Source organism: Scyliorhinus canicula, chromosome 3, assembly GCF_902713615.1.
Source record: "Scyliorhinus canicula chromosome 3, sScyCan1.1, whole genome shotgun sequence".
Classification (NCBI taxonomy): Eukaryota; Metazoa; Chordata; class Chondrichthyes; order Carcharhiniformes; family Scyliorhinidae; genus Scyliorhinus; species Scyliorhinus canicula.
In genome coordinates this window covers 218,774,515-218,801,732 of record NC_052148.1, presented here as the reverse complement: position 1 = coordinate 218,801,732, position 27,218 = coordinate 218,774,515, and the positions used below count along the sequence as shown (strand labels likewise).

General features: G+C 47.9%; 1 protein-coding gene across 2 annotated transcripts in view; it reads right to left on the bottom strand.

Annotated features, from left to right (window-relative positions):
* ap1ar (adaptor related protein complex 1 associated regulatory protein) overlaps positions 1-27,218 on the bottom strand; it is a 136,363-nt gene that overhangs the window by 12,719 nt on the left and 96,426 nt on the right. The window contains exons 5-8 of one of the 2 annotated variants that reach the window (XM_038792170.1): positions 21,995-22,091; positions 11,261-11,359; positions 7,141-7,205; positions 3,198-3,274 (exon numbers count right to left, since the gene is read on the bottom strand). In XM_038792170.1, coding sequence (XP_038648098.1) covers positions 3,198-3,274; positions 7,141-7,205; positions 11,261-11,359; positions 21,995-22,091 — 338 coding nt within the window. The remainder of the gene's footprint in view (positions 1-3,197; positions 3,275-7,140; positions 7,206-11,260; positions 11,360-21,994; positions 22,092-27,218) is intronic. The other variant, XM_038792171.1, reaches the window with a different exon arrangement.

Sequence of the window (27,218 nt, the reverse complement as noted above, 5' to 3'; positions counted from 1 at the left end):
AATGTGGCCAATTGACCTACCCTGCACATCTTTGGGTTGTGGGGGCGAAACCCACGCAGACACGGGGAGAATGTGCAAACTCCACACTGACAGTGACCCAGAGCCGGGATCGAACATGGGACCTCGGCGCCGTGAAGCAGCAGGGCTAACCCACTGCGCCACCGTGCTGCCCTAGGGCTCCCCTCTCCTGAGCCTCAGCCATCATTCTCATAGCATGCCCCAAGCCTTGATCCATGACTGTGATTTTTTGACCCAAGGTTCTACCACGGATGTTACACATTCAGTGCTGGCCGGGGTACCATGCATTGTTTCTTTAAATTTTTTTTTCTTAAAAATAGTACCCAATTCATTTTTTCCAATTAAGGGGCAATTTAGCGCAGCCAATCCACCCACCCTGCACATCTTTGGGTTGTGGAGGCGAAACCCACGCAAACACGGGGTGAATGTGCCATCTCCACACAGACAGTGACCCAGAGCTGGGATCGAACCTGGGACCTCGGCGCCTTGAGGCAGCATTGCTAACTACTGCACCACAGTGCTGCCCTGTGCCACACATTGTTAGCACAGTTTCCTGCAACTAAGGCAGTTGGACTCCTCCAACTGCACCTTCAGGTGCTGGAAAGCTGCTGACACCACCTCCTGTAGATCCTGGTTCTGCGTCTGCGTCCCCCCCAGTGATGGGATCATTTTTTCCAGAAGCACGATACCGCTCCGAACAACAGCTGGTACCTGGGATCTGGCAGCACTCTAACCGGCCGCACCCTCAGGAGTTCCGACAGCATGGCAGCACAGTGGTTAGCACAGCTGCCTCACAGTGCAAGAGACTCGGATTCGATTCTGGCCTCGGGTCACTGCCTTGTGGAGTTTGCACTTTCTCCCTTTGTCTGTGTGGGTTTCCTTTGTGTGCCCTGGTTTCCTCCCACAGTCCAGAGATGTGCAGGTTAGGTGGCGTTAGGGGGAATAGGGCGGGGGAGTAGACCGGGGTAGTGTTGGAGGGTTGCTGTGGACTCAATGGGCCAAATGGTCTCCTTCTGCACTGTAGAGATTCTATGGTTTTCTGAATGGCCACCTGATGTGCTGCAGCATGTGTGATGTGCGCACCACAAGGTGACCGAGGAGCCTCTTCAATAAAATGCCCCACCCAGGTGATAGCCTCTGCGATAGTGGAGGGTGCAGGTGAATGCAGTGCAGAGAAGTCGGTGTCATCCCTGGACTGGTCCTCCAGGGTGTCCTAGGATTGAGGTACCCCAGACAGGCAGGCCTGGTCTGTTGGTGATCCTGCAAGACAAAAGACAAGGCACATGGTGAGACCTTGGGAAGGAGGTGTCTGGGGAGAGGGTGAGTCACTTGCTAGAGGGACATCATTCTGCATTAGGCCTGGACTTGGTTGTCGCACACCGACCTCTGCCTTGGAGTTAGCCCTCTCCTGCACCTCCCTGAATAATGCCATCACACTCTGCGTGGTGGGGGACGAGAGCCCGGAGCTCCGGGATGGGCCCTCCGGTCTTCTGCTCTTTTCTGTAACAGACCGTCTTTTCCCAGGAGACACATAAAAGACATGGTGAGGCGCATGGAGGTGAATTACACTGGGAGTCTGTAGCTGGTGGCATGTGTATGCAAGGCACCTGGCCAGAGGGGACAATACAGGTGTTGGGCTTTGGTGCAGGGTGGGATGTCAGGTAGCCATGTGGTTGATTCTTAACTGCCCCCTCAAGGGCAATTGAGGATGGGCAATAAGTGCTGGACAGCCTGCAATGCCTACGTCTCATGAACAAATAATAAAAAAAAGATGCAGTTGAGGGTTATCTGAGGAATGAGGAACAGGACTGATGCCAAGGAACAGTCGATAACTCACCCGAGGTGCCCCAAGGCGGTTGTTCATCTTGCAGCCATGCGTGCCAGTCCGCCTGGTGAGGCTCGCAGCACTCACTGCCTCTGCCACCTCCACCCAGGCCCTGTTGACAACCATGGGCTGTAGCCTCCTGCCCACCCTGAAGAGGGTATCCCGCCTCTCCTCCACCGCATCCAACATTCGGTTAATCTACGCGTCTGCAAATCAGGGGCAGTGCTTCGTGGAGCCATCTTCTTGGCTGGAACGAGAGTGTGGGGAGTGGAGTGCTGAAAAGCAGCTTCAGCTTGTTAAGCTCTCCAATTCCAACCCCAGCGAATCTGACGCCGGCAGGAACTATTCATATGGGCAGAGTGCTGGCCTATTAGCATGTCATGAATTGCTCGAGAAATAGCACCCCCAATGGAAACACGAACTACACGCAATTCAGTCCTGGCATCAACACTGAAGTCTCTCAAATGGAGCATTTTGGCCAGATTTTTCCACATCTATCTGCCATAAAATTTCAAGCACTTAGTTTTGAATAGCACTATAATAATGGAGAAATATCACAGTTGTCAAGGTCCTGAAAAGTCTGGTTGTGTGTTTAAGTCAACTCCATGACTGTCTGATCCCTACCCACCTCCAACAATTTGTGATCGTAAACAACTTAAAAAACAGGTATACACAGGTAAAGTGCTTTAGAGAGAGAAAATAAGAAAGGAGAGTGGATTAAACGTCATACCCAAGATACCCTTTTAAGGATGTCTTGGAAAATGCAAAGAGATACAGCAAAGCAGAGGGATTGAAGAAAATAATTCCAGAGACATGGTAGCTGGAGGATCACCGTTTTGGAGGGGGCGGAGCATTGTGAAAGCGCCGCTGCCCCCCGATTTCATCGGAAACGGGTATTCTCCGGCTGATTGCCGAACCCGATTTTGCAGTCGGCGACTGGAGAATCCCGCCGCAAGTGTGTGTTTGAGGGCGTGGTGATGAACTAGGTTCCTATTCAAGTCACACACTATTCTGACATGGACCCGTGTCATTGTTTCTTCACCATGCTGATCCAATATCCTGGAATTTCCCATTTATACTCATGGGAGTACCTTCAACACAGGGTTTCATTGGTTCAAGGAACAGGCTCCTACCAGCTTCTCGGGGCAACAGTGGATGAAATGTGCATTTATATCCCAATAAATTAAAAAAAAAATCTAATGGCCGAATTATTTTTGAGATGTTAATGCCCCAACTCCAATTAGCATGTTCAACTACACAGTGTTAAAACAGTCATGAATATATTTAAGAAAATATCTGTGGCAAAAAAGCATTTGGAGAAAATAAAACTTTATTTCTCAATAAGCAAACTTACTATGTTGGTTCCTGAAAGCTTCAGATTGAGATTTTGTACGTTGTAGATATGATTCAAAGTCTTCGTCCCCTGTCCCACTATTGAAAACAAGGTAGAAAAATAAAACAAATCAGTTTAATCACGTGTACAGTCAGATTATCGCCATCTAGTGTTTGTGAATGAATGCTCTCAAAAGGGAGTCATGGGAGCCTCAAATGCAAATTAATAAATTATGGATATCATAGAATTTACAGTGCAGGAGGCTGCCATTCGGCCCATCGAGTCTGCACCGGCTCTTGGAAAGAACACCCTACCCAAGGTCAACACCTCCCCATATCCCAACAACCCAGTAACCCCACCCAACACTAAGGCAATTTTGGACACTAAGGGCAATTTATCATGGCCAATCCACCTAACCTGCATATCTGTGGACTGTGGGAGGAAACCGGAGCACCCGGAGGAAACCCACGCACACACGGGGAGGATGTGCAGACTCCGCACAGACAGTGACCCAAGCCGGAATCGAACCTGGGACCCTGGAGCTGTGAAGCCATTGTGCTATCCACAATGCTACCGTGCTGCCCTAATATGTTCCCCATAATTAAAATTAATGGAAGAGAAAATGGGGTGGCATGGCGGCACAGTGATTAGCACTGCTGCCTCTCAGCACCAGGGACCCGTGTTCAATTCCGACTGGAGGTGAATGTATGTAGAGTTTGCACATTCTCTCCGCTCCGTATCTGTGTGGGTTTCCTCCGGGTGCTCCGGTTTCCTCCCATAGTCCAAAGATGTGCAGGTTAGGTGGATTGGCCATGCTAAATTTCCCCCAAGTGTCCAAATGTTAGGTGGGGTTACAGGGTTAGGGCAGGGAATGGGTCTGCATAGGGTGGTGTTTGAAATGGTCGTTGCAGACGTGATGGACTAAATGGCCTCCTTCTGCACTGTAGGGATTCTATGAAAAACATGTTCCTCAACAGCAATACTTTCTGCAAGGTAAGCAAATTTGTAAATTTGACCTTTATTGTTCAGTTGAAGGTGTGTTGCTGATGTATCAGCTGCAGTCTTGTACTGCCTGAGAACCAGATGCACTGTAAATATTTAATTGAAAAGTATGACAGTACATTTGTGCCAAAATACAATATACTAGGGATTTATTCCAAATCTAACCTGGGAATACATTGGTAACCAGGCTAGACAATGAACTTTTGCGGCCATAACATGATAGAATTTTTCATCAAGATGAAGAGTGACGTAGTTGATTCTGAGACTCGGGTTCTGAATCTTAATAAAGGAAACTAAAATGATACGAGCACAAAATGGCTATGATAGATTGGGAAGCGTTACTTAAAAAGGTGAGAGTGGATAGGCAATGGCAAACATGGGTGAACTGCAACAATTGTTGGTTTTGGGGCTGGTTTAGCTCACTGGGCTAAATCACTGGTTTTTAAAGCAGATAAGCAGGCCAGCAGCACGGTTCGATTCCAGTACCAGCCTGCCCGGACAGGCGCATGAATGTGGCGACTAGGGGCTTTTCACAGTAACTTAATTGAAGCCTACTCGTGGCAATAAGCGATTTTCATTTCATTTGTTTATCCCTGTCTACACAAAAGTAAAATGGGAAAAGTAGCCAAATGCTTACAAGGGATATTAGAGATTAGAGATGGTATTAGATCCAAGGAAGAAGCATACAAATTTTCCAAGAAAAACAACAGACCTGAGGATTGGGAGCAGTTTAGTATTCAGTACAGGAGGATTGATTAAAAAGGGGAAAATAGAAAAGAGTAAGCTTGGGGGCGGGGGAACATAAAAGATGACTATAAAAGCTTCCATAGGTATGTGAAGAGAAAAAGATTGGTGAAGACAAATGTAAGTCCTTACGGTCGAAACAGGGAAATTTATAATGGGGAAGAAATGGCTGACCAACTAAATGCATAATTTGATTCTGGCTTCACAAAGGAGAACACAAATAAGACACCAGAAATGTTGGGGTTTAGGGAGAGGAAGGAACTCAAGGAGATCAGTATTAGTATAGAAATAGTGTTGGGGAAACAGATGTGATTGAAGGACGATAAATCTCCAGGGCCTGATAATCTACAACCCAGAGTACTTAAGGAAGTGGCCTGAGAAATAGTGGATGCATTGGTGGTCATCTTCCAAGATTCTATAGGCTCCAGAACAGTTCCTACAGATTGGAGAGCAGCTAATGTAACCCCACTATTTAAAAAGGGAGGAAGAGAGAAAACAAGGAATTCTAGACCAGTAAGCCTGATTAAGGAGTGCAGGCAAAGACACTGGGCAAACTCTCCACTCTTCTTGATCCAGGGGCTGGTTTATGTCTACCTGGACAAGTAGGTGGGGCATCGACTGTTTCCAGGGACACACACCGAGACAAATATCAACTGCTGCTGGAAGGTCATCAACTCCGTGAAAGATGCTCTTTGGTCTGCCCGAAACTTGCTGATCTTCCAGTGCAAAGAATTGTCCTCGACCGAGTGTTGCAGACTGGCACATTCCAAGGTCCAGGACTACGTGCTGAGGGACGCACTCAAGCTTGGGGCAGCTGCCGCCAAGGCGCAATGGGGAAAGACCACGGTGTAAGGTCTTACCAGCAAATGTACACCGAGGGGTTGGTAACAGTGTAAAACCCCTCGGTCCGGATCTTCAATACCACAATGTATGAAAGAAACAAAGCAATGTAAATAATTAAGAAAGAACTGTAACTTAAAGTAGGAAACGTGTGTAACGTTATCCCAATTGAATTGAAGAAAGACAAATGAATGTAACTCAGATGGAAATGTACAGACAAGACAATTTGAAATGTTCTGTAAAGTTTATGATAAATTTTATGAATAAAGTATATTTTTTGAAAAAAAAATCTATTTACCAAAATGATGGCACCTCGAGCAATGTGGCACTCTGTCAGCACAACTTTGAAGTGAAAGTTTAAATCGCATGCTTAAGTATTTGTAGACAAGGGCAGCACGGTGGCGCAGTGGGTTAGCCCTGCTGCCTCACGGCGCCGAGGTCCCAGGTTCGATCCCGGCTCTGGGTCACTGTCCGTGTGGAGTTTGCACATTCTCCCCGTGTTTGCGTGGGTTTCGCCCCCACAACCCAAAGATGTGCAGGTAGGTGGATTGACCACACTAAATTGCCCCTTAATTGAAAAAATGAATTGGGTACTCTAAATTTAAAAAAAAAAAAAAAAAAGTATTTGTAGACATGCTATCTGACTACTGAGTGCATCACATGGGTACCAAACAACCAGGAAAGGACTGATTTTTTTCTTTCTCAATTCACATGGCGGTGAACTATCGCCACAAGCCAACATTGTACCATTGGCCATTTTAGCCCAGTTTGCTTTTTGTATGGCTCATTTAATTGCCCAAGCCAATTGTACAGCTGGGGAAACATATCGGCAAGCTACCTTATGCACTGTTTGCAGCTCCTGTGTGCTCTGCTACTTCCAGTGTCTCAGGGCTAACAGTCCTTCAAAAGAATCAACCGGAATTCAAAATACCATAGTGGTTAGCACAGTTGCTTCACAGCTCCAGGGTCCCAGGTTTGATTCCCAGCTGGGTCACTGTCTGTGCGGAGTCTGCACGTTCTCCCCGTGTCTGCGTGGGTTTCCTCCGGGCGCTCCGGTTTCCTCTCTCAGTCCAAAGATGTACGGGTTAGGTAGATTGGCCATGCTAAACTGCCCTTAGTGTCCAAAAAATGTTAAGTGGGGGTTACGGGGATAGGGTAGATACGTGGGCTTCAGTAGGATGCTCTTTGTAAGGGCCGTTGCAGACTCGATGGGCCGAATGGCCTCCTTCTGCACTGTAAATTCTATGATACCAGTAAAGCTTGATCCCCTTTAGCTACAAAAGTGACAGATAATTTACAACATCTGCAAACTAAAACTGGAATGCAACATCTGTATAAAAACTGACTGGAAACACCTCGAACATTAAAAAGGTCTCACCTTTTTTGTTGGTCAGGGTATGCAGCAGACTTGGCCCTCTGTTTCATCTTTTGCAACCTTTGTTGCTATAAAGCACAGAGATTCGTTAATTAATCATCTTGGCACAAGTGTAGTATAACTTAATTTTCAGACCAGACGCCAACGAGGAAGCTCGCAAAATATACAACATATCTAACTTACAGATGAGGCTGCAATCAAGTTTATCTTGAATAATAAGCATTCTTCCGCTGTAAAGCATGAACCTTAACTTCCTCACAGTTGTAATCTCTGGCAGATTGCTGCTCTGGATGGATTTACCCTTGTTGAAATTCCAAAGCCCCTGCTCGCCCAACCTTCCTCAGGCTGGGTGAGACAGGAGCAATGAAACAAGCCCGGCTGCATCGGTGAGGAGTAATTGGGGCGCAGGAAAGAACAGACCCTTTTTCCAGCACTGGAGGCCATAAGGGAGATGTTTAAATGGACAATTTAAAAGGAGACAGTCAGTTTTAAAGGTAAGTGACTCAGAAAATCCAACAGGGGTGGGGGTGAAAGAAGAGGAGTGAGGGGGCTTGGCTGTGTAAGGGGTGTGCGGGTGCGGGGTTTGGGTCAGGTCAGATTGGATGGGGAGGTCCGACAGGGTTAGCCGGGTCACGTCGAGGGGTGGGGGGGGGGGGGTAATTGGCGTGTACGTGCAGACCAAACCTCGCTTGGGACACCCCGCACGTACACGCCAAAACCCGCCCCCCCCCCCCTCGACGTGACCCGGCTAACCCTGTCGGACCTCCCCATCCAATCTGACCTGACCCAAACCCCGCACTCGCACTCCCCTTACACGGCCAAGCCCCCTCACTCCTTTTCTTCAGCCCTTCAAGCCTGCACCAATCATGCTGCCCGTCTGAACGAAAACCTTCTATATTTCCAGGGTCCAAATCCCACTACTGTATTCCCATCCCATTCATGTATTTGTCAAGGTACTCCTTAAATGTCACTATCGTATCTGCTTCCACAACCTTCTCCGGCAGCGAGTTCCAGGCTCCCACCACCCTGTGTGTAAAAAACCTTCCCTTGCACATCTCCTCTAAACTTTGCCTCTCGCAATGCACTCAAGTTATTGACTCTTCCACCCTGGGGAAAGCTTCTGACCATCCACTCTATCCATGCCCCTCAATTTTGTAAACCCTCCACCTCCATCGTTCCAATGAGAACAAACCGAGTTTATCCAACCTCTCCTCATAGTTAATGCCCTCCACACCAGGCAACAGTTGAGGCAGCGCTTCACGTGCACCTCCTTCAATCTGGTCTATTGTACTTCCTGGAGGGTTTCCCCAGTACAACATTGGAGTATCCTGTTCCTGCGCTGTATTATTCTTTGGGGTTTTGGCCAAGTGTGGTATCAGGCTTGGAGGGCTGAAGGACCTGTTCCTGTGCTGTACTGTTCTCTGTACCTTCTAAATGTGGTGCAGGGGAACCAGAATGTTACGGGCCAATGGTTTTCAGAATTAATCAAAATCAATTTTCCGGTTTCCTGACTACATCAGGAATACTCAGTTCCACTAAGTATTTATACATAAACAATCAACAAACTACACATTAAAATGAACACAGAGTGCAATTTGAGGAAGAAACAGATGTTAGAGTGAAATTTTGAAATAATGCTTTTAGTTTCTTTGAACTTCAGATTGGATATTTGATTTTACATTTGCACTATTGTCCAAAATACGTCAAGACATCAATAACAACGTATATTTATACAGCATGTTTTAGACAGGACAATGTCTCAAGGCTCTTCACACAAGAATGTCATTGGGCAGAAGCTTCCATTGAATGAAAGAGGAAGCTAATAATTGTATTCAAAGGCTTGTTTAAAAAGATAGCTCTCAAGAAGAATTTTGGAGGAAGTTGTGGAGAGACAAGGTGATTTATGGAGGAAATTCTAGAGTTTAGGACCTGTAAGACCAACATCATTACTGTCAGTAGTGGGCAAAAGAATAGCGTATGCACATAAGGCCAGGCTTGGGGGACTGAACAGTTTTTGGATGATTGTACGGCTGGACGGAGTGACAGAGATAGGGAGAGGCGAGGGTATGGCGGGATTTTAAATGAAGAGTGGAATACAGGTGTTGGTGATCTGGGAGCCAATACAGGTCAGTGAGACTTAATGCAGGTTAAAATACAGGCAAGAGTCTGAGCACAAGGGCGGCATGGTGGCACAGTGGCTAGCACTGCTGCTTCACAGCGGCAGGGACCCGGGTTCGATTCCCTCCTTGGGTGACTGTGTGGTGTTTGCTGAGTTTCCTTGGAGTGCTTCGGTTTCCTCCCAGTCTAAAGATTACAGATTAGATGGATTAGCTACGCTAAATTGCCCTTAGTGTTCCAGTGTGCAGGTTAGGTGATTGGCCATGTCAATGCGTGGGATGACAGGGGAGTGGGCCCAAGTATGGTGCTCTTTCAGAGGGTCGGTGCAGATTTGATATGTTAAAATACGTCCTTCTGCACTGTAGGGATTCTATGATTCTACGTTTATTGAGAGTGGAAGACCGAAAACCAATCTGAACATCATTGACAGTAGAGATTGACAAGTAAGCGAGCTTTGTGACGGAGAGGATACATGCTTGGAAGTTAAGCTCAGGTTCAAATAGGATATCGATGTTGTGAATGGTCTGATTCAGTCTGAGGCAATGGTCAAAGAAGGGGGTGCAATCGATGGTGAGGGAAAGGAGTTTTGAGACAGTCTGAAAAGAATAGCTTTGGTCTTTGCAATTATTAAAGTTGTGGCATATTCAGGATTGGATATCAGACAGGCAGTCTGACAACAGAGGGGGAATTGACAATGGTCCAGATATCAGGGGAGGTGGAGGTTGGTGTCATCAGAGTACATGTTGAACCTGATCTTGTTTATTCAGGTGATGTTGGTAGGCTGCAGCATGCACATGAGAGTTCGAAGAGTGCCTGGGATAGATCTTTGGGAGATCCTGAAGCAATAGTACAGGGGCAGGAAGAGAAGCAACTGCAGAAGATCTTCTGGCTACAACTGGATGGGTAAGATTAGAACAAGGTTGCATTTATTCAGTAGAGAGTTGTTTCATTTTTGGAACTCAGTTCTTTTTACAAGTGTACTTCAATTCTTGTAAGCTTCCAATTTCTAATACAATCTACTTTCCAAAATTAAGCCATTTTCATTCTGTGTTTTAAAGTTACTCAAGTGATGCTCAAGTCTATATGGTTAATTTTTGTTCATTGATTCACAGGATGTGGACATTGCTAGCAAAGCCCACATTTATTGCCCATCCCTACATCAAAAATCAAAATTCAAAATAACCTAGCATTGAATATCAAAGTCAATGATTAAATTACAAATGATAACATCCATCATAGATGACAATTGTCACTTGTTCTCACTGTGGATTATAGGTGATGCCAAGATTATCCAATAAGAATGTGCAGCCAGGATAGCAGAAATTCTCTAAACCAACTTGTTATTTAAACTGAAAACCGCAATAAAAGAGTAGCTTATATTTAGAGTGGTGTGAGCTGGTAGCACAATTGTACCAGCAGTTTTATATCTACTCTGTAGTCAGGCAGCACCTTGGTGCTCTTGATCATCAGTCTTGGAATGTCAGTGAAATTTTTAAGTTAATGCGGAGTAAAACTTAGAAGGCGGTCTCGCTGACTACAATAATCTAAAGAAATTCCCAAGTTTGAAGAGTTGGCTTGCATCAGTTGCTATTATATTGTAACTAATGTGAAAATCAAGACCAATTCCTCAAGGGTTCAAGCATTTTCACCGCTCTTAGATTGACAACCTCAAATTAAAGTTATTCTGCACTTCATGCATCCAGTTGCAGTGACGCAGAAACTGAAGCTTGCTGGCCTATTTGATGATCTCATCTGGTAACTTCAATGGCCGCCGGTGACATCTGATCCTAAAGGAAAAGACTTCTGGCTGTGAATTTCTAAACAATAATTAATCTGAGTACAGGCAACACCTTTTTGAGTGCATTCTAAGCAAAGCAAAGAGTTTTGTTGCTGAGGGAAAAAAGCTTAAATGCGATGCGTGTGGTCACTTATAATAAAGCTTGTTAACAGGATACGAGTAAAGACTTTCGCAGATCAGAACCAAATAGGGGCTTCATGCCCTCACCTCCAATAACTTTTTCTGCTTTGCTGCCCTGGCTGCTTCACGTTGTGCAGCATAAAATGCTTCTTCTTCTATCTTTAACTGCTCCTCTTGGGAAGCTAACTGCATGTGAACGAAATAAAAAGGGTTAACAAATGATAAACCTCTCTAGGAAAGCAAAAATTATGTTACAAGCATTTTGAGCAGCAGGTCAGTGTTCCTATATATGAAGTTAATAATAAATTAAAATAATGTACAACTTAATTAAAACAAAAGCAAAAGAAAATGAAATCATAAGTTGGGGAAATTCAAAGTAAAAACAGGATGAGAATGGCGATTTTTTTAGTTTTGCTGTTTTATACTGAAATTTGAGTGAAATATTATTCACGTCAATATAAAAACTCAGCATTTAGTTTCAAGCACAAAGAAGATAATAGCTTAGCTCGGAATATAGTTATTTTAGGAACAGGCAAAGAATTGGACTCAATCCTTTTTTGGTTGATCTCAATCCACTATCTCACCCTAATATTCCCCAAATTTCTGTTCTTTCAAAGAAATATATGGTTGTCTTTGTTCCATATTATTCTTTTTTTTTTTTTAAATAATTTTTATTGAATTTTTCAAAATACAAACATTTTAACCCCCCCTACATTTACATTTAAATTATAACAACACAAAGTCAAACCCCCCTACTTAACAAGAAAGAGAAAAAGAATCCCCCCCCCCCCCCCCTACCCGCGCATCCCCCCCCCTCCCCCCCCGCCGGCGAACCGACAGTCAGACCAACTTATCATTTCTAGCAGCGTCCTCGGGCAGGCCTTGCCCGTGCCACCGCCGCTACCGTACTTCCTTCGTCGTTTTCCCCCCCTCCCCCCCCCCCCCCCCCTCCCCCCCCTCCCGCCCTCCCCTCCCCTCCCGGGTTGCTGCTGTCATGGCCTCAGTTTCTATCTCTGATCCAAGAGGTCTAGGAAGGGTTGCCATCGCCTGGAAAACCCCTGCACCGACCCTCTCAGGGCGAATTTGATCCTTTCCAATTGGATAAAGTTTGCCATGTCGTTTAACCAGGTGTTAACACTCGGAGGCCTTTCGTCCCTCCACTGAATCAGGATCCTCCTCCGCGCCACCAAGGACGCAAAGGCTAATATTCCAGCCTCCCTCGCCTCCTGTACCCCCGGTTCCACCCCAACCCCGAAGATCGCAAGTCCCCATCCTGGCTTGACCCTGGACCCCACCACTCTCGACACCGTCCCTGCCACCCCCTTCCAGAACTCCTCCAGTGCCGGACATGCCCAAAACATATGTGCATGATTCGCAGGGCTTCCCGAACATCTAATACACCTGTCTTCACCCCCGAAAAACCGACTCATCCTTGTCCCCGTCATGTGGGCTCTATGCAGTACCTTAAATTGAATGAGACTTAGTCGCGCACATGACGACGACGAGTTAACCCTCTCCAGGGCGTCTGCCCATGTCCCGTCCTCTATCTGTTCCCCCAGCTCTAACTCCCACTTATCTTTCAGCTCCTCTACTGGTACCTCCTCCACCTCCTGCATAATCTTATAGATGTCCGAGATCTTCCCCTCCCCGACCCAGACCCCTGATAGCACCCTATCACTCACCCCCCTGTCGGGGAGCGCGGGGAACCCCGCTACCTGTCGTCTGGCAAATGCCTTCACTTGGAGGTACCTGAACGTGTTCCCCGGGGGGAGCCCAAATTTCTCCTCCAGCTCTCCCAGGCTCGCAAACCTCCCCTCTATAAACAAGTCCCTCAGTTGTCTAATACCCGCCCTCTGCCAGCTCTGGAATCCCCCTCCTGTGTTTCCCGGCGCAAATCTGTGGTTCCCTCTTAGTGGTGCCCCTATCAGACCTCCCACTTCCCCCCTGTGTCGCCTCCACTGCCCCCAGATCTTGAGGGTGGCCGCCACCACCGGGCTCGTGGTATACCTCGTGGGAGGGAGCGGCCATGGTGCCGTTACCAGTGCCCCTAAGCTTATGTTGCCGCAGGACGCCCTCTCCATGCGCTTCCAGGCTGCCCCCTCCCCTTCCATCATCCACTTTCGTACCATCGATGTATTTGCCGCCCAGTAATATCCTGAAAGGTTGGGTAACGCCAGCCCTCCACTATCCCTACTCCGCTCCAAAAAGACCCTTCTAACTCTCGGGGTGCCATGTGCCCACACATACCCCATGATACTACTCGTTACCTTCTTGAAAAAGGCCCTGGGGAGGAAGATGGGCAGACACTGGAACAAAAACAAGAACCTCGGGAGGACCGTCATTTTAACTGACTGCACCCTCCCTGCTAGCGACAGCGGCACCATGTCCCACCTCTTAAACTCCTCCTCCATCTGCTCCACCAGTCTGGAAAAGTTCAACTTGTGTAGGGTCCCCCAGTTCTTTGCCACCTGCACCCCCAAATACCTAAAACTTTTAACTGCTCTTTTGAAGGGGAGCCTCCCAATTCCCTCCCCTTGGTCTCCCGGGTGTATTACAAAGACCTCACTTTTCCCCAGATTTAATTTATATCCCGAAAAGTCCCCGAACTCCGCTAGTATCCCCATTACCTCCGGCATTCCCCCCTCCGGGTCTGCCACATACAACAACAAATCATCCGCATAGAGCGAGACCCGATGTTCCTCCCCTCCCCTTGTCAGTCCTCTCCACCCCCCTGAACCCCTCAGTGCCATCGCCAACGGCTCAATCGCTAATGCAAAGAGTAAGGGAGATAGGGGACATCCCTGCCTGGTACCTCGATGGAGCCCAAAATATTCTGACCTCCTCCCGTTTGTTACCACACTTGCCATCGGAGCTGAATAGAGCAGTTTTACCCACTTGATAAATCCCTCCCCAAACCCAAACCTTTCCAACGTCTCCCACAAGTATTCCCACTCCACCCTGTCAAATGCCTTCTCCGCGTCCAGCGCTACCACTATCTCCGCCTCCCCTTCCACTGCTGGCATCATAATCACATTTAACAATCTCCGAACATTTGTGTTAAGTTGGCGTCCCTTCACGAACCCCGTCTGGTCTTCATGGACTACCCCTGGCACACAGTCCTCTATCCTGGTTGCCAGGACCTTTGCTAACAGCTTGGCATCTACATTTAAGAGGGAGATAGGCCTGTAGGACCCGCACTGGACCGGGTCCTTGTCCCGCTTCAAAATCAAGGAGATCAGGGCCTGCGACATTGTTGGAGGCAGAACCCCCCCCTCGCGCGCCTCATTGAAGGCTCGCACCAGCACTGGACCCACCAAGTCCACAAATTTCCTGTAAAACTCCACCGGGAACCCATCCGGCCCCGGCGCCTTCCCCGCCTGCATCTGGCCTATCCCTTTAATTAGCTCCTGCAGCTCTATCGGCGCCCCCAACCCTTCCACCAGCTCCTCCTGTACCTTTGGGAACCCCAATTTGTCGAGAAAGTTCTTCATTCCCCCTCTCCTCTTCGGCGGTTCAGACCTATACAATTCCCTATAGAAGTCCCTAAAGACCCTATTCACCTCTTGCCCCTTCTGCACTACATCCCCACCCCTCTCTCTCACTCCCCCAATCTCTCTGGCTGCATCTCGCTTACGAAGCTGGTGTGCCAGCATCCTGCTCGCCTTTTCCCCGTACTCATACGCCGCACCCTGCGCCCTTCTCCACTGCATTTCCGCCTTCCTAGTGGTCAGTAGGTCGAACCTGGCCTGCAAGCTACGCCGCTCCCTTAATAGCCCCTCCTCTGGCGCCGCCGCATATTTCCTATCTACTTCTAGGAGCTCCCCCACCAGCCTCTCCCTTTCCTGCCTCTCCTTCCTCTCTCTGTGTGCCCTTATGGAGATCAGCTCTCCTCTAATCACTGCTTTCAAGGCCTCCCAGACCGTCCCCACCTGCACCTCACCTGTGTCATTCGTACCCAGATAGTTCTCAATGCCCGTTCTCACCCTTCTGCACACCTCTTCGTCCGCCAACAGCCCTACATCCAGGCGCCACAACGGGCGTTGGTCCCGCGCCTCCCCCATGTCCACGTCCACCCAATGTGGTGCATGGTCCGATATCGCAATGGCCGAGTACTCCGTGTCCTGCACTCTCGGTATCAGCCCCCTGTTCAATACGAAAAAATCGATCCTAGAGTACACTCTGTGGACGTGGGAGAAAAAAGAATACTCCCTCGCCCTAGGCCTACCAAATCTCCATGGGTCTACCCCTCCCATCTGCTCCATGAACCCCCTTAACACCTCTGCCGCTGCCGGCCTCCTATTCGTCCTGGAACTCGATCTATCCAGCCCAGGGTCTAACACCGTATTAAAGTCCCCTCCCATGATCAGGCCCCCTGCCTCCAGTCCCGGGATGAGGCCCAGCAGGCGCCTCATAAAACCCGCGTCGTCCCAGTTCGGGGCATACACATTTACCAGTACCACACTCTCTCCCTGCAGCCTACCCCTCACCATCACGTACCTGCCCTCCTTGTCTGCCACCACCTCTGCCGCCACAAACGACACTCTCTTTCCCACCAAAATCGCCACCCCCCGGTTCTTGATATCCAAGCCTGAGTGGAACACCTGTCCCACCCACCCCCTTCTCAGGCGGACCTGATCTGCTACCCTCAAATGAGTCTCCTGCAGCATTGCTACATCAGCCTTCAGTCCCTTCAGGTGTGAGAAGACCCTTGATCTTTTGACCGGCCCATTCAGCCCCCTTACGTTCCACGTGATCAATCGGGTCGCAGAGCGACCCGTCCCTACTCCCTGTCGATTAGCCATGTCTTGTCCCTTACTCGCCCCGGGTCATCCCTTCTTTTCTGACCCGCTTCCCATAGCGATGGCCCCCCCCCCCACCCCCCCCGGCTCTCCCCTTCTCGTCCCTGGTCTTTCTAGCAGCAACCCGGTGCCCCCCCCCAGTCCCCTCCCCTTCCCCCCCCCCCCCCCCCCCCCCCCCCTGGCTAGGACCCCTCCTAGCCGCGATGTACCCCACATCGTACTCCCGAGAGTCAGCTGGTCTCCGCTGACCCGGCTGCTCCTGCCACATTCCGACTCCTCCCGGTTCACCCCATCTGCGCCCGTGAAAGATCCCCTTAAAACCCCCGAGAAAGACCCGCATAATCAACCCGCTCCCCCCCGTCCCGTCTCCCCAACTTAACGCTATAAATACAAATACCCAATGGCAACTAAATACATAAATACTTAACTACATACTTAAATAACAAAATAATTAACTAACTATCAACTAACCGCGTGCCCAACCATCACCCTCCATCAAACAGTATAAATAACCGCAGATAACCATAACCCGAAAAGAAAAAAAAGAACCAAAAAACCCCCCCAAGCACCCAAAGAAAAAGGGTAGGAGGGGTAAATAACTAAGGGAAATTGGAAACGGGAAAAAACACCCCATAAGAAGCCAACGACCCACAATAGAGATTTCAACAGTACAAATATACAGAAACACCCAACAACTCGAAACCTTCAAAATATTCAGAAAAGTCAACCGTTCGAGAAAAAACACCCCAAACACTCCACGAAACTGTTACCCAGTTCCGACCTGGCCTGAAAAAGAAAAGGGCCACTTGCACAATCAAGAGTCCCCCGGCGGCTACGACCGCCGGTGCTCCCAGGTTTTAGTTCGTGTCCAACTTTTCCTCTTGTACAAAGGTCCAGGCCTCCTCTGGGGACTCGAAATAATGATGTTGGTCCTTGTAGGTGACCCACAAGCGCGCCGGTTGCAACATTCCAAATTTGATCTTTTTCGCGTGTAGCACCGCCTTTGTCCGGTTGTACCGGGCCCGCCGCTTTGCCACCTCCGCACTCCAGTCCTGGTACACCCTTACCGTCGAGTTCTGCCACTTGCTGCTTTTCTCCCTTTTAGCCCACCTCAGGACTTTCTCTCGATCACTTAGCCGCTGGAACCGCACCAGCACCGCCCTCGGGGGCTCGTTTGCCCTAGGCCTCCTGGCCATGACCCGGTATGCCTCTTCCAATTCCAGGGGCGCCGGACCGGCCCCTTCCCCCATCAGGGAGCTCAACATCTCCGCCACATATCCCGGGAGATCCGACCCCTCCAGGCCTTCTTCCAGGCCCAGGATCCTCAAATTTTTCCTCCTCATCCGAGTGTCCAGCTCCTCGAAGCGGCTCTGCCACTTCGTGTGGAGTGCCTCGTGCGCCTCCACCTTTGCCCCGATGACTGTGGCCTCCTCCTCCCTCGCGGCCATCTCCTGCTGCAGATCTTTAATCGACGCCTCTTGGATCGCCTGGGCTCCCACCAACCTGGTGGCCGTCGCGTTCATGGACTCTAAGAGTTCCACTTTCATCTCCGTGAAAAAACGGAGGAGAGCGGCCTGCTGCTCCTCCGCCCATTTCTTCCACTCCTCCGGTGCACCGCCGGCCGCCATTTTGATTTTCTTCCCCCGCTTTTTTTGGGGAGCTGCTGCCGTTTTTCTTGCCGCTCCGCTCCGGGTACCGACCATAAAATCGGTCTAGTTCTCCTCAGGGGACCTTCCCCCACCGGGATTCGTTTTTTCAGCGCCGTTGGGGCCCTCCAATTGGCCCAAAAACACCTTTGTTGCAGGAGCTTCCAAATGTGCGGCTTAGCTAGTCATAGCCGCAACCGGAAGTCCTTCCATATTATTCTGACAGGTAGTCCTCCACGTGTGTGAAAAAGATCCAAATACCCAACTTACTTCTAGTTTCCTATTGTTTAGGCCAAGTAATAGCGTCTAATTTTTAAATCAGTGTGAAAAATTGGGATCAGGTTCAATATTAATCGCCTTCATAATTTTGAAATTGTTGCAGCATAGTCTCAACACCAATTGGAAAACAGCTCAATTAAAATAGGTTGTGCTGCCGATTTTCCTGCCAAAGGCATTTTTTTGTTTTAAAGAAAGAGAGATTGGAGGAATGATACCTCGTTCATATGGGGAGGGAAGGTGGTCTGAGTTAGAAAGGTGCTGCTACAGAATAGGTAGGCAGGGGGTTTGGGTCTTCCGAACCGGATGTATTATACTGGGCGGCGAATGTGGAGAAGGTGCGGAGCTGGGTCAGAGGGGTTGATTCCTAGTGGGTCAGAATGAAGGAGAGTTTGTGTAGGGAGTCGGGATTGAAAGCACTAGCAACAGCGCCGCTCCCGATGGCCCCGGGGAAATATTCGGAGTCCGGTAATAATAGCTTCATTGAGAATTTGGAGGCAGTTTCGGCAACACTTTGGGTTGGGGGCAGCGTCAAGGGAAATGCCGATTCAGGGGAACCACAGATTTGAGCCAGGGAAGTGGGATGGAAATTTTTGGAAATGGGAGGAGAAGGGGACTAAGACACAAAATGATTTGTTTCTTGGGGGTCGGTTTGCAGGATTGAAGGGGCTGGGACCGAAGTATGGGCTGATTTGGAAGAGGAGAAGGGACCACTGGAAGGGATCAAAGCAAAGTGGGAGGAAGAGTTGGGAGAGAGTATGGAAGAGGGGTTCTGGTGAGGTGCACCGGAGAGTGAATGCCTCCACCTCGTGCGTGAGGTTGGGGCTGATACAGCTGAAGATGGAATATAGAGCACACCTTACAAGGGCGAAGATGAGCCGGCTCTCTGGGGGGGGGGGTAGAAGATGTGTGTGAACATTGCCGGGGGGGGGGGGGGGGGGGGGGGGGGGGGGGGTTTAGCAAATCACATTCATATGTTTTGATCCTGTCCAAAGCTGGAGGATTACTGGAAGGAGGTTTTTAGGATAATCTCTAAAGTGGTGCACATGAAACTGGACCTGGGCCCTCAGGAGGCCATATTCGAGGTGTCGGACCAGCCGAGGTTGGAAACAGGTGCGGAAGCAGATGTTGTAGCCTTCACATCATTGATCGCCCGAAGGCGGATCCTGTTGGGATGGAGAGCAACCTCTCCACCCTGTGCCCTGGCGTGGTGGGGGGACCTATTGGAATTCTTGACTCTTGAGAAAGTTAAGTTTGAACTGAGGGGAAGGATGGGCGTTATTTATTGTGCACTTTCAAGAATTGGATAACATCGGACATTAGGGTGGGGGGGACTGTATGTGTTAATGGTGACTGTGGGTGATTCCCGATTCCTTTTTGTTATTTGCTTATGTTAACATGCAGGCAGTTGTTTGGGGGTTGGTGGGAGGATGGGATTGTTGTTGTTGATATGGGGATTGACATTATATTCGTTACTGCTTGTTATTTATTGTTGGTGGGTGCAAATCTGGGAGAAAATGTGAAAAAGGAGAATTAAAAATATGATACGAATAGTGGACCAAAATCAGCAGCACGCCCGCCACATTTAATTTAGTATTTAACGGTCAATTAGGCTTGTTATCAAGCCAATTGATCCTAATAATACGCTGACTTGCCATAAAATAGCTGACGGGCCTTCAGCAAAACCCCACCCATGCCTGGAAGGCCCTCTTGAACCATTTCAGCTAATACATGCTTAATTATTTCTTCAGATTTTGAACTCTGCACAGTCTAGTTAAAATCAACGTCCAATTACACGCTAAGCTAGCTTGAGGGATAATTGACCTGTGTTAATTTTGATTCTGTTTTATTCCTAAATTCAATAGTTACCTCCTGTTAGCAACATGATAGACCATCAACTGGAGAGGTTAAAGTCTGATTTCCGATCCTGTGGAGTTTATCGCAACCACAGGAAGTATTGAGCAGAGGTCAGTCATTTCACTACAGTGGCAAGGAAAAATTTGATGCAATAGTCATGCACAACACCGCTGTCCGACTGCAATATCACTAGATATATCCTCTTGTGTACAGGCAAAGCATACGCAATTCCAGCAGAAATATTGGGGGAGGGAAAGAGTAAGGAGGAACAGGAGCGGGCCTCCGTCTTTCTCGGCAGCGACCTCGTCGCGCCGAGAATGACGCGCGTCCGGCGCATTTGTGAAGTCATCCGCGCATGCGCGTGTTGCCGGTTCCAACCCGCGCATGCGCGGATTATTTCATCGCGCAGATGGCATGAACCCGCGCATGCGCGGTGGCCGTCTTTCTCCTCAGCCGCCTGGCAAGACATGGCGGCTTGATCTTGCCGGGCGGCGGAGGGGAAAGAGTGCGTCCGTTTTGGACGCTGGCACGACATTTGGTGGGCACCGATCGCGGGCCTGTCCCCTCCCGAGCACAGTCGTGGTGCTCCCGTCGCAATCGGGCCCCTAGATGCCCCAAACAGGCATCTGCCGCCTGTTTCATGAATGCAGCAGCCAGGTGTGGTTGCTGCCGTGTTGAAATGAGCGGGCTTGGAGAACCGGCGTTCGCCGTGGAAAAAGGCGAGCAGCGATGTTACCGAGCCGGGCCCGGGGGGGGGGGGGGGGGGGGGGGGGGGGGAAAGAGAATCATGGGGGGCACCAGGAGGGTGTAAAAACTGTCAGGGGGCCCTTCCGTGATTCTCCCAGGCCACGTGGGGAGCGGAGAATTCCGCCCATAAGAACCAGCTAGCAGAGCCTGCCGTGAAAGAAAAGAAACTTGCAGCACCATCTTATGTGTCAGTTCTACTTTAAAAAAAAAGAATGACTGTAGATATTATTCTCATTTTCTCCCACAGATATTTGCACATGCTGTGTTACTATCAAATCTGCAGCCAGCTGGATTGAGGCAGGGGGGCCACTGAAGACTGGGAAGGGGAGACTGAAAAAAAATGAAATGAAAATCGCTTATTGTCATGAGTGGGCTTCAATGAAGTTACTGTGAAAAGCCCCTAGTCGCCACATTCAGGCGCCTGTCGGGGAGGCTGGTACGGGAATCGAACCGTGCTGCTGGCCTGCTTGGTCTGCTTTAAAAGCCAGCGATTTAGCCCAGTGAGCTATACCAGCCCCTATGTGAGCACTGAGGTGAACTATAGGTCAATTCGTTGTCAAGTGCTTGACAGTCCTGCTCGGTTTCTAGTACTTAAAACACACAAGAACCAGTTCCACAAAGATATTCTTCTCCCTGTCCTCATCAGATACTTGTGCTGTGAAATGAAAAGTATGTGCCAAAGTCGACAGGAATTTCTATTATTCAACTGCTACTAGCCCAAGGCAGGAGGTAAATAGAATGGTGTCACGTTCCTTGCTCCAATCACCTTGGCCCTTTTGGAGAGTGATCTCCCAAAATGCTCTGTTTTAGGCACACTTAATAGCAGTCATAAACCTCAGCTTTGGATTTAACCAGGAGGCATTAGTTCAATGTGGGAGCTGGATATCTTTTCAAACTGTACTTGTGCCCCAATGCACAGAAAAAGGATCATCTGTTTTATTCTTCACATCTTCTAACATAGTTAATTACTCCATTCCATAAAACAATCCCGCTTTGTTTATCCAGCTATTTCAGCTGAAAATTGAGTTTCGATTGTTCAACTTTTAGGAATCTGAACAGTTGTAAGAAGCTGACAGAAATGTTAGACTCAGAATGCTGTGCCACAGAAAGGTATGACGTGGGCTCCAACCCATAACCCCCAGTCTCGGGTGCACCATTCTTGGAAAGCACAGAGCTGATACCAGTGATGCTGCATATGATACATCTGCCTTCAAACAGAGGCAATTTTTGTTTGTGGGATTTCCAAAACATGACTTATGGATTTAAAAAATTGTCAGCAAAAGATCCAAGTCTGCTGGAGTTATTTGGAGATCAAGAATCCCTTTAGCGGAGGTCAGCCCCCAGTAGTTCAACGTAACAAGAATCGGTTATCATCCAAAATATGAGCGAAACCCCATCAACCACACAACAAAAGTGTCGCTACCTCACCTTATTTTTCTCTTAAATTATTTAAATACTTGAACAACAAAGAACAAGCTAAATTATCCTCATCATACCTCAGTCTGGAGCTGCTTGTCCATCGTCACTTGCTTCTGAGCAATAACATCATACTGTCTATCGTGAAGAATTTGGACTTCATCTTCATTAATTGGTCTGTAAGATTGCAACGACATGGTTGTAGTAACCGCATTCTCATGAAAAGCTCAATTGTTAACATCAATACAGGGAAGATATTTCTGATACATCATAGATAGTAATTCTTTAAAAATATTCACCGCATGAACTGCAGCTACTCACAAAAGATGGCCCACAAATACCTTCTCGAGCACCACCAGATATGAAGTTTAAATGTTGGCTGCTAGGATGCCGACATTTTGAACATTTAGTGTAAAAACAATTTTTTTGGTTAGAACTTTAAACAAAAAATCACAATGCTATTCAATACTTGTTTCCTGGGATGTTATTCATACCCCATTCTAAAACAATGAAGCTAACATGATAGTATTCAGACATCTGGAGTGGGATTCTCCCAGCCCTGGACCGGGCCGGAGAATCCCCGCGAACGGGCCACGCTGCCCCGAGATTCTCGGCAGAGCGGAGAATTGGCGCAGCGCCGGTCGACGTGGCCGGCCCACCAATTCTCCGGCCAATAGGGGCTGAGCGGCAGACAAAAAGAACCGAGTGCCCCGGCGCCGTTCTAACCTGCTCTGGACCGGCGGGACCTCGGCGTTGAAGGGTTGGGTGGCGGCCTGTGTTTGGGGAAGGCGGGTGGGGGGGGTGGGAGAGGAGGAGGAGACAGCGAGGGGGTGGGGGGTCTGACACTGGGGGGACCTCCAATGTGGCCTGGCCCGCGATTGGGGCCCACCGATCGGCAGGCCGGCCTCTGTGGCTGGTGGCCTCCTTTCCTACGCACCGGCCCCTGTAGTCCTGTACCATGTTGCGTCGGGGCCGGTGCGTTGAAGGAGGCCACTGCACATGCGCGCATTAGCGCGGGCGCAACTGCGCATGCTGGCATTGGTGCAACTGCGCATGTGCACATTGGTGCTGGCGCAACTGCGCATGCGCGGATCTCGTGGCGCAGTTCGAGCTGGGATCGGCAGCTGGAGCAGCGTGAACTGCTCCAGCACCATGCTGGCCCCCTGTAGGGGCCAGAATTAGTTCTGGGAGCAGCCCGTCCACGCCGTCGTAAAACGCGACAGCTTTTACAATAGCGAGGACACACTGCCGCGGGATTGGATAATCCCACTTCTGATTATAAAAATCAAAAAGTCCTGCAGTCAAAAAATATAAATGCAAACTCAGGTGGTACAGTTGAATTTTACAACAAAAACAGTTAAGTGAGGTGAATAGATGCACCAGAGTATTTTTGAAAAAACATTATTTGCAAACTACCTGCCCTTAAATAATATCTGAACATGCCAAAAAGTGTACAAGAAAAGACTGGCTGATCAATTGAGCCTGTTCAAGTTGTAACATTATCAAGATTATCACATTACTACAATAAGATATTATTGTTCTGACAAGTTCAGGCAGTGTAATATGCTTCAGCTAGATGTCACACAATGCAAAAGGCAATACAGGGCTTATGGAATTATCTATTCTAAACAGGTTTATGGCACTACGGAAAGCTCAGCTGCACAGAGGGGAGGGAGAACAGTGGAAAATCAATAGCGATAGGGTTTTCAATAGTTATGGAAAAGACATGTGTTTCTGAGGCTGTAGACATGACTCCAGGATTGTAAATTGCCTCCCTGATGCCAGGGTCAAGAATGTCCCAGAGTAGCTTCAGAACATATTATCGGAGAGGATGAAAGCCAGAGGTCTTGGTCCACAGAAGTACCAATGGTATAGGTAGAAAGAAGGATGAGGTCCTGAAAGCAGATGAGAAAGCTAGGAAAGAGATTAAAAAGCAGGATTAAAAAAGGTAGTAATATCAGAATTACTCTCACTGCCACGTGCTAGTAAGTACGGAAAAAGGATGATAAAGCAAATTAACACATGGTTGGGGAGGGGGAGGCTTTAGATTTCAGAAGCACTGGGACTAGTCCTGGGGCAGGTGGAACCTGTACTAGTAGGTTGGGTTACAGCTTAGCAACTCTGAGAACAATATGAAAAATGAAATGAAAATCGCTTATTGTCACGAGTAGGCTTCAATGAAGTTACTGTGAAAAGCCCCTAGTCGCCACATTCCAGCGCCTGTCCGGGGAGGCTGGTACAAGGTGATTTTCTAGTGCTGTCGGGGAAGGGTTTAAACTAATTTGGCAGGAGGATGGGAACCAGAGGGGGAATTCAAGTAGGAGGGAAACAAAGCTGGTAATGGATGCAAGAAAAGTAGCATGCAAAATTGGAAGGCAGTGGAAACAAAGGGCAGTATCAAACAGGATTAACTACTACAAGAAACAAGTACAAGGTCCACCTGCCCAGAACTAGTCCCAGTGCTTCTGAAATCTAAACCCACGCCGGTTTGGAGTCAGCTGTAAGTTAATAACAGAGTCTGGGGTCTCGATTTCAAAAGGACTTTTTCACCCACCACTTCTCTTTCAAAATATGAAACTTCTCCTCTCATTCACCTGTACCTCCCTGCGACTAACACATATTTGTGTCCTTATTTGCATTGGCATAATTGACAAAACCAGACCTCAAGAAATCATCTTTATACTACTTTGTTCCAGAGTAAGTTTCTTCTTTGTAAGCTGTTAACCAAAGGCCATGGAGCTCTCTACAGAGCAATTACCAGCACTGCTCTGTCCTGACATGGACTATCCGGTGCAGCTCTCTCCAGCATATTCAGTTGAGAGATCCTGGCCAGTAGGCATGCTGATGTGCATCGCTGGCCGTCTCTTCCTTGTAACAAAACAACCCATCTTCACAGTCCTCTTGCTTTCTCGCTAACAGCTAGAAAATGGAAGAAGCTTTCCCCTTTGCATTTGCGGCAAAGCTTGTACATACAGGGCTTGTTGTTAAATGTGCAGGGCGCACTGACCTGCTCACTGTCGCCGTTTATGGTCGGAACATTGCACACAGCCTCATTGCATTCTAATTTTGAAGCCTGTAGTGGCCATTGGGCACGTCTCCTGCGATCGGGACCACTGTGGAACTGATCAATCCATGACCCTCCCGACACCAGTTCGTGGGTTGTGACCCGTACTTTGAAAAATCGTGAACTAGAGAATGGGCTACTTAAGATCTAGTATTGCGCAATGAAGAAGGGCTAAATGATAATGTCATAAAGGAGCCTTTAGGGGAGTGACCATAATGTTATAGAATCTTGCATTAAGTTTGAAAATGATGTAATTCAATCTGAAAGTGCAGTCTTCAATCGAAACGAAGGAAACAATGACGGTATGCGGAGCAAGTTGGTTGTGGCAGGTTATAAAAGATATGATGGTAGGTAGGCAATAGCTAACATTTAAAGAATTAATACATAGTTTACAGTAAGTATACATTTCTTTGAGGCATAAACTAGAAAAGTGATCCAACTGTGACTAATAAGGTCAAGATTGTATTAGATCAAAGGAAGAGGCAAATAAAGTTGCCAAATAAGTGAGGATTGGGAGTATTCTAGAATCCAGCAAAGCAGGATTAACAAACTGACAAAGTAAGGAAAAAACAAAGCATGAATGTAAACTCGCGCAAAACATAAACAAGTAAATAAAAAAAGCTTCTACAGGTACATAAAAAGGAAAAGAAAAAGGAAAAGATTTGTAAAGTCAAATGCGGGCCCATTGTAGACAGAGACAGGAGAACTTATATACATCTTTACCTGGTCTGGCCTCATGGAACACCGAATCCACAGCAATGTGGTTGACTCGGAAAAGCCCTCTGAAATGGCCTAGCCAGAGACACCCACATCACATGAATGAATAATTTTTTGAAACATGAAATGAAATGAAAATCGTTTATTGTCACAAGTAGGCTTCAAATGAAGTTACTGTGAAAAGCCCCTAGTCGCCACATTCCAGCACTTGTTCGGGGAGGCTGGTACGGGAATTGAACCCACGCTGCTGGCCTGCCTTGGTCTGCTTTAAAAGCCAGTGATTTAGCCCTGTGCATTCTATAGGTTCCGGAACAGTTCCTGCAAATTTGAAGGCAGCAAATGTTACCTCACGATTTAAGGAAGGGAGGGCAGAGAGAAAGAGTTCTGTTAGCCTGACATAGGAGGAAAAATACTAAAATCTAATATAAAGGATGTAATAACTGGATGATTGGGCAGTATCAACATAGAGTTATGAAAGCAAAATCATGTTTCCAAACCAGTTCAAGTTTATTTTGAGGCTGTAACTAGGAGAATAGATAAGGGGGAACCAGTGGATGTGGTGTATTTGGATTTTTAGAAGACTTTTAGTAATGTCCCACATACCAGGCTTGTCAAACCTTGTCATGCGGCAGGCACATTTCAGTTTTTTTTCTCACTTAGGGGCCGATGAGCAAACTTCAAAACGATTTGGCACAAAATTAAATGTGAATTTCAATAAAGCATTGAGGTCTGAAGAAATAACTAAATCAATAAATCGATAATATAAAATTCCGAGTAATTAATAAAGATGACTATTAGACCGAGGGTCAAATTCTGTTTTTCACTTCACTATCCAGTCGCAGGGTACTTATTAACTCACTCTCACCCGGTGCATGGCTTATATGTGAGTGTGTTGGTGTGTGGCGGTGAGGGTGCGTGAGTGAGCCACATTCTCTCTCATGCTCACACTTACTGGCAGCCAGCCTCCCTTCCCCCACCCCTGCTTGACAACTGCTTCAACTCTATCCCATTGCCTGACATCCACTTTGTTGCTCTGTCTCTCTCACCCTCCGAAAACTTCTCTCCCCAACAGCCTCACTGCTGCTGTTGCACTGTACTTTTAAGCAGCAGACTGAAGAAAGCTGCTCCTCCAGCGACCAGTTTGCTCCCACTCTTGCTGTTGATTGGCTCACCAGCGATCCTGGCAACAGCAAGAATGGGAGAGAAATGGTCCGGGGATTGGAGGAGCAGTTAGTTGTTGAAGAATCTTTGAATTTAGTTATTTACATTTTTTGAGCGTTTTACAAGGCAGATAGAGAGATTTGGCAGGCCCAGTAGTGGCCCATGGGCCATATTTTGGACAAGCATAGTACAATTAGAGCTGGGGGGTAATATACTGGTAAATATTGAGACCTGGTTAATGCAGGAAAACAAAGTAAGAATAAACTGGTCATTCTCAGGTTGGCAGGTGGTGACTAGTGAGGTATTGGGTAATCAGTGATTGGGCCCCAGCTAGTTACAATCTATATCAATGAATTAGATGT